This window comes from Terrapene carolina, unplaced genomic scaffold, assembly GCF_002925995.2.
Source record: "Terrapene carolina triunguis isolate 2854851 unplaced genomic scaffold, T_m_triunguis-2.0 Scaffold212, whole genome shotgun sequence".
NCBI lineage: Eukaryota > Metazoa > Chordata > Testudines > Emydidae > Terrapene > Terrapene triunguis.
In genome coordinates, this window is record NW_020664563.1 from 3,587,007 (window position 1) to 3,600,107 (window position 13,101).

At 45.3% G+C, this 13,101-nt stretch overlaps 1 protein-coding gene across 1 annotated transcript in view; it reads left to right on the forward strand.

Moving 5' to 3' along the window:
* LOC113407516 (neurogenic locus notch homolog protein 2-like) overlaps nt 1-13,101 on the forward strand; it is a 140,920-nt gene that overhangs the window by 107,948 nt on the left and 19,871 nt on the right. Inside the window, exons 19-22 of the mRNA XM_026656110.2 lie at nt 682-835; nt 2,712-2,896; nt 5,214-5,346; nt 12,543-12,788. Coding sequence (XP_026511895.1) covers nt 682-835; nt 2,712-2,896; nt 5,214-5,346; nt 12,543-12,788 — 718 coding nt within the window. The remainder of the gene's footprint in view (nt 1-681; nt 836-2,711; nt 2,897-5,213; nt 5,347-12,542; nt 12,789-13,101) is intronic.

Genomic DNA, 13,101 nt, shown 5'->3' on the forward strand with positions numbered 1-13,101 from the left:
GGCAGGTGATGGAGGCAAAGAGCGTAAATGACTTCGACATCTCACTCCCTTCCTGGAAAAGGAAGAAATTGGGGTGCAGGGATTCAGAGAAAAATGTGGATTCTGGGATTGTTGACTTACTGAGGCTTCCTGATAATGTGAAGGTGGGAGCCTGGGAAGAGGCAAAAATGATTCTCCAAGGGCTTAGATGTGAGAAACATTTTAACAAATCATCATTGAAATTAAATCTTCATGCTTCCATTGGTAATATCACTTCTCTGTCCGCCTGCTCACTTTGCTGATGGCACGTATCACCTTGGTTCTGTCAGGGAGGGTCCCAGGTGAGAGCTCAAAAGTGGGCAGCATGCTTCCTTTCTCAGTGCCTGGAGCATCAGTTCTGCTGAGTTTGCCTGGACAAAGAAAGCATGTAGTTGAGATCAGAGTACCCTCTTGGGGCCAGGTATCTCTCTGGTTTCATCGAGAGGAAGACTCAGGCAGGTGACATTGTCCCAGTCTGGCATAGAGGGGCAAAGGTGAAAAACTGACATTGCATGCACTGTTTGGATTCAGGGACTTAGAGACAGGTCCTATCAAGGAGTTGGCTGGCTAGCTGGCTGGGGAATTTCCTTTGCAGTGCCTTCTCCAACCTACTGCTTTGAATACTGTTTTTCTACTTCTCAGTTGTTTGATCTGTTTTTTCAGACACTCATGGATCTGTGCAGCAAGTCTCCCTGTAAGAACAAAGGCACATGCGTCCAGAGGAAAACCCAGTCTCAATGCATCTGTCCACCTGGTTGGACTGGCGCCTATTGTGACGTGCCCAACGTCTCCTGTCAGGTGGCTGCTTCACAGAGGGGTAAGTAGTGCTCTTCTGTGCTTGTAGCAAACAGTAGTTCTCAAAGTATTGTCATTGCGGATCTCCCCTCCTGAGATGCATTTGGAATCTGGGACATGTTTGCCCTTATGGGGCCACAGAGAAGCAGTATTAAGCTGTGGAAGGCTCTAGGTGAGGTTTTATAAGGAGATATGGCCCCCAGACACCCTCTGTCCCTTCCACCCAGTGAAGCATTAAGTCCAAACTCCCTCTGATTCCTTCAGTTTGTTTATTGAACACTTTTCTTCTCCCTAGTTAGTGACTAGTTCTGAGGGAAAGCTAGCAACAGCTCACACTCCCCTAAGTCTGTGTTCATAGAATCATAGAATATTAGGGTTAGAAGAGACCTCAGGAGGTCATCTAGTCCAATCCCTTGCTCAAAGCAGGACCAACTAAATCATCCCAGCTAGGGCTTTGTCAAGCCAGGCCTTAAAAACATCTAAGGATGGAGATTCCACCACCTTCCTAGGTAACCCGTTCCAGTGCTTCACCACCCTCCTAGTGAAATAGTGTTTCCTAATATCAAACCTAGACCTCCCGCACTGCAACTTGAGACCATTGCTCCTTGTTCTGTCATCTGACACCACCAAGAATAGCCTAGCTTCATCCTGTTTGGAACCCCCCTTCAGGTAGTTGAAGGCTGCTATCAAATCCCCGCTCACTCTTCTCTTCTGCAGACTAAATAACCCCAGTTCCCTCAGCCTCTCCTCGTAAGTCATGTGCCCCAGCCCCCTAACCATTTCTGTTGCCCTCCGCTGGACTCTCTCCAATTTGTCCATATCCCTTCTGTAGTGGGGGGACCAAAACTGGACTCAATACTCCAGGTGTGGCCTCACCAGTGCCGAATAGAGGGGAATAATCACTTCCCTCGATCTGCTGGCAATGCTCCTACTAATACAGCCCAATATGCCATTGGCCTTCTTGGCAACAAGGGCACACTGCTGACTCATATCCAGCTTCTCGTCCACTATAATCCCCAGGTCCTTTTCTGCAGAACTGCTGCTTAGCCAGTTGGTCCCCAGCCTGTAGTGGTGCATGGGATTCTTCCTTCCTAAGTGCAGGACTCTGCACTTGTCCTTGTTGAACCTCATCAGATTTCTTTTTTTCAGTGTTCAGGGTTTCAGTAATCTCTGTTCCATAAGGGCTGCCCCTTTGAATGCTGTTGGACTAATTTGTTTTTGTGCCCTTCTGGTGAATCCCCAAAAGACCAAGTTGAAACCCTGCCCTCCTTGTAGGTGAAAGAGGTCTGTTACACATCTGATGCCTTAAATATGTGGTTGAGGGATATTGGTCAGTAGATGCTTCATCTGCCTACAACTTTTGGGCCCATACTCCATTACCAAATTCAAATAATGCAGATGAAAAAAACCTGATGCTAATGGAATGTGCTGCAGAGTCTTCCTAGAAGAGTCATCTTGGAACAAATCCAATTCTGGTTCCAAGAATGTCTGGAAGAGGTATTCTCAATACAAGGGGTGAGAAGGGCTTCTCCGGCAGGTGATGAGGATGGGGTGGAAACCAGTCTTTGCACACTTCGTTTTATGTACATTTTAGATGCAGAGACTCACCAAGTGGCAAAATATCTAGTGATATGAATAAAAGTATCCAAGCTCGCACTGCCAGTCATTGTCTGCCATGGGGCTAGTGGCAGTGTCCTGTCCAGAATCTGGGTGATTCTTTGTCAGGGTGAACAGTCTTGTTTTAAAGAATAGTTCCTGGGGTAGAAGTTTTGTGTGGGTTGGGTCTAGCCGTAAGTATTCCCAGGTGAACTCGTGACTATGAGGGCGCTTGGGAGCATTTTCTCCGAAATGTTGCTTTGAGATGGCTGCTTACTTTGCTTAATTAATTTTGATTGTAGGAGTCCCCGTAGACCAATTGTGTCAGCATTCTGGCATTTGCTTTGATGTGGGAAACAGTCATCGCTGCCAATGCCACATGGACTACACTGGCAGCTACTGTGAAGAGCAGTTGGACGAATGCACCTCCAATCCATGCCAGAACGGTGCCACCTGCCGTGACTATCTCGGGGGATATCAGTGTGAGGTAAAGCTGGATGATGCATAAGGGACAAAAGGAAGATGCTTAGCTCTTACTGACCTCCATTTTCATTGTACAAATCTTCACTCACATCCTATCATTTTTACTGTGATCTGTTTCCCATAATGGTTACCAGGTCCTTTGCAAGTGTATCTGATCATTTCCCAAACAACACTGAGACCTGGGGCATGTCTACACTTGCCGTTTAAAGCAGAAGAAGTCCCTTTTTTGCTCAAAAACCATGGGAGCATCTACACTTGCCAATGACTTTTTGCAGCGAAACTCAGAAGTTTCGCTGCAAAAAGAAAACTACCTCCACGAGAGGCATACAGCTCTTATCAGTGATGCTTTTGTGGTGATGTGCAAGTGAAGACACATTCTTCCTGTTTACACAGCTTTTAGCCTCCGGAGGATGTCCCACAGTGCCTAGGCGACCACTCTAGCCAGCAGCTCTGCTGCCAGGTAAACAGACATCCACCCCTCCCCCTGTAAAGCCCCGGGAACTTTGAAACTCCCTTTTCTGTTTTCTTGGCAAGTGCTCACATATCTGGCCAGGTGACAATGCCTGCTCCACCGAGCAAGTGATTCCCTGTTTGGAGCAATGCTGAGCTACTGGAGCTTATCAGTGTTTGGGGAGAGGAGGCTGTGCAGGGACCCAGGATGCCCGTGATCACACACCCCCCTTCCCACAAGACCCATCATCAAACTGGAGAGAGCTGCACTGTGGGATAGTTGCCCTAGAGTGCTGCTCTCATCTGCGATGAAAGTGCTGCTAATGTAAACACTCTCTGACCCCTGAGGAATTAAGTGAATACACAAACCAGCCCTTTACTTTCACCGATTCCCTATCATCGGTGAAACTTACAGTGCAAAAACTTTGCAAGTGTAGACATACCCTTACTCAAGTTGTGTTTGGTATGCACAAGACGTACCCAAGACAATTACTGTACCTGAACTGTAAGCAAAGAGTGACAATTAAAGAGCAATGTGTGTCCCCTCGTAGGGTAGAGCAGTCGTTCTCAAACTTTTGTGCTGGTGACCCCTTTCACATAGCAAGCCTCTGAGTGCAACCCCCCTATAAATTTAAAAACACTTTTTTTTATATATTTAACACCATTATAAATGTGGAGGCTGACCGCGACCCCCCCCCCATATAATAACCTCGTGACCCCCTAAGGGGTCCCGACCCCCAGGTTGAGAACCCCTGGGGTAGAGGAAGGTGTTGGGTCCTTTCTCCTTCTAGAGGAGAATAAGTGCCATGTTAATGACATTTTCCGATTATATTTAATGAGAAGAGTTCTATGTACCAGTTAGTCATAGTCCAAAGAGCTCTAAAGCTATTAGAAATGTGGTCAAACAGCAAAACAAGGTTTCATGTGGCGAAAAACGCAGCTAATACATCTGAGAATAAGTTGAAACTTGGATACTGGCAGGGAGAGAGGCAGCACTCCAGAAGGACCTTCCGGCTGATAGTGGACGGTATTCAGTATAAGGCGATATGGTAGCTAGTTACTAAAATGTTATGCCCCCAGGGGGATGGATTTCTTCACCTCTCCCATCCCTGACTTCTGTGATTACATGAAAATAAACTAGAACATATTACAAAATTTCCTATACTCATTTTGCTAGGAAAGTGGGGTCCACTGGCCTCCCAGGTTGGGAAGTGCCTCCAAGTCCTCTCCCTGATCCCTATGGCTGATATACAGGGCTGTGTGGATTGACTCCAGAGGTTATTGTGTCCAACCCTCATTCCCAGGCCCTTGAGAATGGTGGTACATGCAGGATTTTGGAGGCACATTTCGTGAGGGGGTTGCATTTACATAACACTTAAAACACAAGTCAACTTCTACAGCAGCTGAATCTAATCAGGAGTTCCATGGGTGTCATGTGAGATTCTAGTATGCAATGTAGTTGTAGCGGTGTCAGTCCCTGGATATTAGAGAGACATGGTGTGGGAGGTAATATCTTTTATTGGACCTGAAGAAGAGCTCTTGAAAGCTTGTCTCTCTCACCAACGGAAGCTCTTCTAATAAATGATCTCGCCTCACCCACCTTGTCTCTCTCATGTGCATCCTGTAAGCTGTCCACAAGAACAAGATCGTTCGCCTTCAGACATTCAATAGTTCCTTGGTCACATTCTGTGCTTGGTTACCTATGCTGTCCCACTGAAATCACTGATGTTGCACAGCAACAAATGAGGGCAGCATTTGGCCCGCAGAGTATTTTGTCCTGTTTTAGCCTAGGGTGTGTCAGTCTCAGAGTATGCTACTGTGTTCATGCTAGGTGAAGATTATTTACACTTGTTTGGTTTTTATACCGATAGTGTGTGCCAGGGTACCAAGGAGTCAACTGTGAATACGAAATGGATGAGTGCCAGTTCCAGCCCTGCCAGAATGGAGGAACCTGCATTGATCTTGTCAATCATTTCATGTGCTCCTGTCCACCAGGAACTCGGGGTAGGAAACTCAGCAATTATGTAAAAGCTACAAGAGCACTTTCTGTTCTGGTGGACTGGCTTTAATGCCATAGAGTTCCCAGGGCTTATTGTACTTCCTCATGAAGAGGGCTGTTGAGTCAAGCACTCTGAGTGCCTGAGAGACACAAATATCTTCCCTGTTACCTTTAAAAAAGGAACTGGATAAATTATAACATCAGGAATTATTTTAGCCTGGATGGTATTAGCTGTGTAAAAAGTGTGTTTAGTGCTTGCATAACTCCAGTGTCCTTTGTTCTTCAAGTTCTTAAGATTTCAGCCTCCACTTAACCTCAGTCACGGAATCCTTTTGTGGGAAGGAAGTTTGAACAAATCTGGTCTAACCTGTTCCACTGCAGCTAAACTGATTTTGATTACCCCATAGTCATCTAACAGTTGGCAAGCTTGTATATTTCAGTGATGGTGATTCCATAACCTCCATTGATAGCATGTTTGATATAACGTTTGCTCAATTTAACCTCCATTTTCCCTGCTGTACATTAAGCTACTACTGTTGGTTTTGCCATAGTAGATATAGAGAAAGGTGTTATAAAGTGCATATGGGATCAAATGTTTTCACTAGTCAGCAAATACTTATCTCCCCTTAGTCATTTTCCAAACGAAACATGCCTACTTCATTCAGCTTTTCTGCATAGATTTTGTTTCCCAAACCAGTTATAAACTTTTTATCTTCCCCAGAATCTTCTTCAGTTTCTTTTCTGAAATGTGACGCCCTTACTGGAGCACAGTTCTCCAGGTAAGGCCAAATTTGTGCCAGGTGGAGCTGAATAGATGGCTCAGACCTTAAACAGGATTATACAACTGCATAAACCATTTGCTGTGTGTTATTAAACTCTACTCCAACTCAGATCACACATTAGTATGAGTGCCCAGCAAGGATCCCCAGTCTAGATAATCACTTATTCCTATGTGAACCACTTTATATTTTTATTGAATTTCATTTATTGTTTTCAACCCATTACTAGTTCAAAGATCATTTTGCATTTCAATCCTATATACCTAAATATTAGGCTATGTTGGCATAAATGTTGCTCAGGGGTGTGAAAACACACACACACACACCCCGAGTGACATACGTTACACTGACATAAGCACTCATGTACATGGCACTGTGTCGGCGAAAGAGCTTCTGCTGCTCATGGAGGTGGTTTTATTATGCTGATGGGAGTGCTCTCTACCTTTGGCATAGCGCATCTTCATCAGACGTGCTACAGCGGCACTGTACATGTAGACATGGCCTTTGTCTGCCTGTCTAGATAGAGAGACAAGGTGGGGGCGATAATATCTTTGATTGGACCAATTTCTGTTGGTGAAAGAGAGATGCTTTCGAGCTACACAGAGCTCTTCTTCAGGTCTAGGAAAGGTACTCAGGCCATGTCTACACGAGCACTTATGTCAGCAAAACTTTTGTCACTTGGGGGTGTGAAAAAACACCCCCCCTGAGTGACGTAAGTTACACTGACATAAGCATTTGTGTGCACAGCGCTATGTTGATGGGAGAGCATTTCCCTACTTCCTTATACTGAAGTAATTCTGTAGTGCAGACCTGCCCTTAATTGCCAGAAGCTCAGCTTTCTTTCAGAGTTGCTGGTACAATGTATGTATGGATGCCAGCTGTTTTCAAGCCTTGGTTTTTGGGCGTGGTGTATCTGAGTTCATACACATTCTCCTGGAGTTGTTTAACTTGCAGGTGCTGCTGAGTTGCTAATCCTGAGGAAAATGTCCAAAGAGAAATGAGTTCTGAGTTCAAAGGAATGAAGAAACTGATAAATGAGCGTCCTAGAGCAGGGGTGGGCAAACCATGGCCCAAGGGCCGGATCCAGTCCATCAGGTCTTTGGATCTGGCCCGTGGGATTGCCACCCCTGTGGCCGTGCCGCTCCTGGAAGCGGCCGGCACCACGTTCTTGCGGCCCCTGGGGGAGAAGGAGGGGGCAGAGGGCTCCGCGCGCTGCCCTCGCCTGCAGGCACCGCCCCCTGCAACCCTCATTGGCTGGGAACGGGGAACCGTGGCCAATGGGAGCTTCGGGGGAGGTACCTGCTGGCAAGGGCAGCACACAGAACCCTTTGCGCCTGTGACGGGTTGGATCACAGAAACCCCCTTGGGAGCTGCCACCCGATGTGCCAAGACTACCCCTGCTTCAGTTTTCCCTGCCAGCTCAGGACTCCGGCACCCAGTCTTGCTGGGTCAGACACTCCTGTCTGACTCCAACACAGACCCAGGGTCTAAATCACTTGTCCCAAAACTGCAAGTTTACCCAAAAACAGCTCACAGGAGTGTGCTTGTCTTTAGCACTCAGATGCCCAACTCCCAATGGGGTCTAAACCCAGATAAATCCGTTTTACCCTGCATAAAGCTTATGCAGGGCAAACTCATAAATTGTTCGCCCTCTATAACACAGATAGAGAGAGATGCACAGTTGTTTGCTCCCCCAGGTATTAATACATACTCTGAGTAAATTACTAAATAAAAGTGATTTTATTAAATACAGACAGTAGGATTTAAGTGGTTCAAAGTAGTAACAGACAGAACAAAGTAAGTCACAAGCAAAATAAAATAAAATGCGCAAATCTATGCCTAATCAAACTAAATACAGATAAGTTCCTCACCAGTTCCAGAATGCTCCCTTTTACAGGCTAATCTCCCTTTAGCCTGGGTCCAGCAATCTCTCACACCCCTGTGGTTACTGTCTTTTGTTTCAGTTTCCTTCAAGCATCCTGGGGGGTTGGAGAGGCTCCTTCTTTAGCCAGCTGAAGACCAAATGGAGGGGTCTCCCCCAGGGTTAAATAGACTCTCTCTTGTGGGAGGAGACCCCCCTCCTCCCTCCTATGCAAAGTGCAGCTCCAAGATGGAGTTCTGGAGTCACCTGGGCAAGTCACATGCCCCTGCATGACTCAGTCTTTACAGGCTGAAGCCATTGCCCACATGGAATCTTGCATGTCTCCAGGAAGACTTCTTATGTGGATTGGAGCATTCCAAGATGCATTGTTCCCCAAGTGTTTCCTGATCAGGTACTTAACCTGGCAAATTCCTTCCTAAAGAAGCTGACCAAATGCCTCCCAAAGCTTACTTAGAAACCAAGCAAGCATACAGCCCATATTCTTAACCTCAAGTAGAAAATGATATATATATGTACAAATACGATGAATAGATATAGTAGACCATAACCTTTACGGAGATATGTTACCTGGCACGGGCAGCACCAAACATATTCCAGTTATGTCATACATACATTTATAAGCACCCCCTCCCCATAAAGCCTTATGGGGTACACTGTCACAGCGCCCTCCTCCCTCCCCCCAGGGGCCTCAGGGACGTGGTGCCGGGTGCTTCCTGGAGCAGCGTGCAGCCAGAGCAGGCAGGGAGCCTGCCTTAGCCCCGCTGCGCGCCGCTGCCACCCCAGAGCCGCTGAAGGTAAGCGGCGCCAGGCTGGACCCTGCACCCCTCCCCCCAACCCCCTGCCCTGAGCCCCCTGCCGCACCCTGCACCCCAACCCCTTGCCTTGAGCCCCTTCCTGCACACCACACCCCCTCCAACACCCCACACTCCCTCCCGCAACCCAACCCCCTGCCCCAGCCCTACATTCATGGCCCTGCATGCAATATCCCCACTCAGATGTGGTCCTCGGGCCAAAAAGTTTGCCCACCCCGGTCCTAGAGGCAGAAAATTCGATTAAAATCTTGCATCCTAGAGGCAGAAAATTTAACTGAGCCACTAGGTAGACAAGTTCTGTGTAAATTAGACCCCAAAGAGCTGTATTATCTCTAAATAAAAAAAATAATGTTTGAGATCCTTGATGAAGATAGCTGTTGCCATGCACATATTGGGAGTGGCCAAACAAAAGGAGCTGGCAACTTCTGGCATTGTCTGTTCAACTGGCAAGACTATTTTCCAATTGGTCACTTATTCATAACCCAGTGTATCTGAGTCTTGACCATTCGCAAACTGTGCTCATGTATTTTGGTTGGAGATCAAAATCTGCTGAGTTTCCAATGCATCCATACTTATAAGGTCTAAACTAGGAACTTACATTGGAATAGCAGTGTCTCTCAGGGGTGTGAAAAATCCACCCCCTTGAGAGACAACTATACTGATCTTACCCCCGGTGTAGACAGCACTAGGTCAATGGAAGATTTCTTTCGATGGGAGAAGCCCTCCAGTTAGCATAGGTAGTGTCTACACTGAAGCGCTACAGCTGCTACGTTATAGTGTTTTAAGTGTAAACATGCCCTAAGAAAACAATGAGTGACATAATATGGCTCTTGTGACTTTTTGCTTTGCAACTGTATTTTTTTTCAAATGGCCAAAATATATTTAGAAATTCATTAATTGCAACTGATTTTACTTGTTGGTATAGGTTACCTGCTATAATGAAAATGTTTTCTTTGTCACGAGATCAAATACATTAGCAAATTAACAACATTGGAGAAGACAATTTACATTATACTCTTGATTGCTGTATTTGTAATCATTATATAGTGGTTTTACCGCTAATTGAAATAAAATATTGAAATATAAATTTTGGCAGATGTTCAACTTATGCTTATTAGAAGAGTCTGAAACCAAAAGAAAACTAAAATGTATATGTGCACACAAAACCCAATATTTAAATTAGATATCACATGCAACAATATATGGCTTAGTTTTATCCATATGTATTATATGGACATATTATGCTGTCTTCCCACTGACCATCTTATCACCCCCCTTCTGATGCCCCAAATAGCCTCTGTCACTCCCCCTATCCTTTTCTGTGGCACAGTCTGCCTCCATACTTTCGTAGATAATCAGAATTTATAAAATTGAAGCTCTACTTTACCTACAAATGCCACAATTTCATATCTTGGAAGTTTACTTTGGTATGTTTGCCTAGAAATCATTCAATTTAAATGTTATAGTACCCTCTCTGGAAGCATTAAACAAATAATTCAATAGCAAATTAAGGGCCCAGTGCAGCAGTGCACTCTCGCTTCTCTGTGCTATTCTGATAAGTCAGATTTGCAGCTGCTTTTTGTTATCTGACCAATACACTGCAGCTACTTTGCACTGCTCCAAAGCAGCTCAAATCAGCGGCTGTAACTAAATCTATCCCCAAAAGTTAAATGGAAAAAACATGTAAGGTTGCTACTACTGAACCTATTAGAGATTACATGGTAGAATTCTCTCTCCTTTTTTTTTTTTTTTTTTTTGTCTTCATATATTAAACTTCCCTAAAGGAAATTCTTAAACAAAATTGCATTACTGTAGAGTTAAGGTTTAACAACATACTACTTCCATTCTGTCTTCTTCTTTGTCACCTGTTTTTCAAAACATAGCTTTCAATACAAGCTTGCATTTTAGAGCCAATGAGAGCAGACATTTCTTGCCCTGTTAACTTCTTCCCCTCTGAAGGTTATGCAGCACTAAGTACATTGCTGAAGTGCTAGGGAGGAAAGAATTATTGTGGATTCTGTTTGTTCGTGTTCCTATCACAGTTTCTTTCACCTAGGGCCTTTGGATTCCTTCATAACCACTGTTTGTTCTCTCATTCTTTCGTGCCTCTTGCAACAGGTACGAATACATCATGTCAAACCAGCTTTTTGCTAGGGTAACAAGTTTAATGGATAAAAGTGGGGCATGCATGCTAGGTATATGAGTAAAATGGTCCATGTAGGAAGGAATAGCCAAATTCCCAAATAAAAACTGGGATGCTGGCTGGCCTCTGGGTGTTATAGTGGATGACAAATGAGTCAGTAATATCAGGGTGTTACAAAACAGCAAGTATTTTAGTGAGTTACGTAAATTGGAGTATTCTGTGTAAAGCATGAGGAAAATATGGTTCAACTGGATCAGTTATGGGTTGGTTCTTCAGCTGGATCCTATATCTTATTATCTGAGGCAGAACCAGTGATGGATTTAGGACACTTTCCCTACAGTATCTGACCTAAGAATAGGTTAAACAGAACAAGCTGCCGAGGGGAACTTGTGGAACTACCATCCCTAGCAATGTGCAAAGCTTGTCCTTAGTGGTGCCCTGCCAGTTGTGAGCCTGTATTCTACCCACAGACACTTCTGTCAACTTGTTCCATTCCTGATTATTTGAAGTATGTTGATCCAAACTCTTGTCATTAGGTTTCACGGTTACCACCAAACTAAATTAAAATTGCTGTTTGTAGCCTTTCAAGTGACAATGCAGAACTGTCTGGCAGTGTTCAGCAAACAATCGCTCTGATAGATAATTCCTCAACCGTAGGACTAAATCAAATTTTCTAAAAATATATATTGTGACAGACCCAGACCAGTGGGGTACAGGAGTCTGGTAGAGGGCAAATATACTGGTCACTGGATGAGTAATTTTCTGTTCCCTGAGTGACCAGAGCAGGGGCTGCACTAGATAATCAGGAACCTGCTAGAACCAGTTAAGGCAGGCAGGCTAATTAGGACACCAGGAGCCAATTAAGAAGAAGCTGCTAGAATTAATTAAGGCAGGCTAATCAGGGCACCTGGGTTTTAAAAGGAGCTCACTTCAGTTTGTGGTGAGAGTGTGAGGAGCTGGGAGCAAGAGGCACAAGGAGCTGAGAGGGTGTGCTGCTGGAGGACTGAGGAGCACAAGCGTTATCAGACACCAGGAGGAAGGTCCTGTGCTGAGAATAAGGAAGGTGTTTGGAGGAGGCCAGGGGAAGTAGCCCAGGGAGTTGTAGCTGTCATGCAGCTGTTACAGGAGGCACTATAGACAGCTGCAGTCCACAGGGCCCTGGGCTGGAACCCGGAGTAGAGGGCGGGCCCGGGTTCCCCCCAAACCTCCCAACTGACCTGGACTGTGGGTTCTTCCAGAGGGGAAGATCTCTGGGCTGTTCCCCAACCCACATGGTGAATCTCTGAGGCAAGAAAATCCACCAATAAGCGCAGGACCCACCAAGATAGAGGAGGAACTTTGTCACTATAAATTAAGCAAAAATGAAAACCACTGGAAATGCTCAAATGAAGTACCACTGAGACCAGGCTCAATCTAACCCACACGTTCATTGGGGATGATCTGAGGCTGAAGTAAATGAATTGGGCAGGGATCCTAACCCGGGTGAGCCTGGATTAAATGGAAGGTCGACTTTGGTAACTTGATGAACTATAAGAAATGAGGCCGTGACGCCTGAGGCTCTGGTTTCTCTCACTTGTTTTAACAGGCCGTCTTTGTGAGGAGAACATTGATGACTGTGCTTCAGATCTGAGAGGACCCCGTTGCTTTAATGGAGGACAGTGCATTGACCAAATTGGAGGCTACAGCTGCCACTGTCTCCCAGGCTTTGCAGGCGAGCGCTGTGAGGGGGATATTAATGAGTGCCTTTCCAACCCTTGTAGCCCTCATGGTAGCCTAGACTGCATTCAGCTGGTCAATGATTATACATGCATCTGTCGCAATGCCTTCACTGGTGAGTACCTGGAAATGCTATCCCAGTTTCCCATTGACTTGATCAAAACATTATCCTTATTGTCCTGCCCTTCTCTAGGAGTTGTTAGGTTATCCGGTCCATTTCCATGACAATCCATGATTGTTCCCCCCACAGACTTCTGTTGTTTTAACCAGTCTGGTTTTAAGATCTTAGCACAATGGGACTTCCATAAATACCGCTGGAGAGAATTCCACAGCCTGATACACTTCACTGCCAGGAAGTTCTTTCCTGTTATTCATCTCATCAGTCCTAATCTCATATTCCTAGTTTTTCCCAATTCATTACCCTAAAT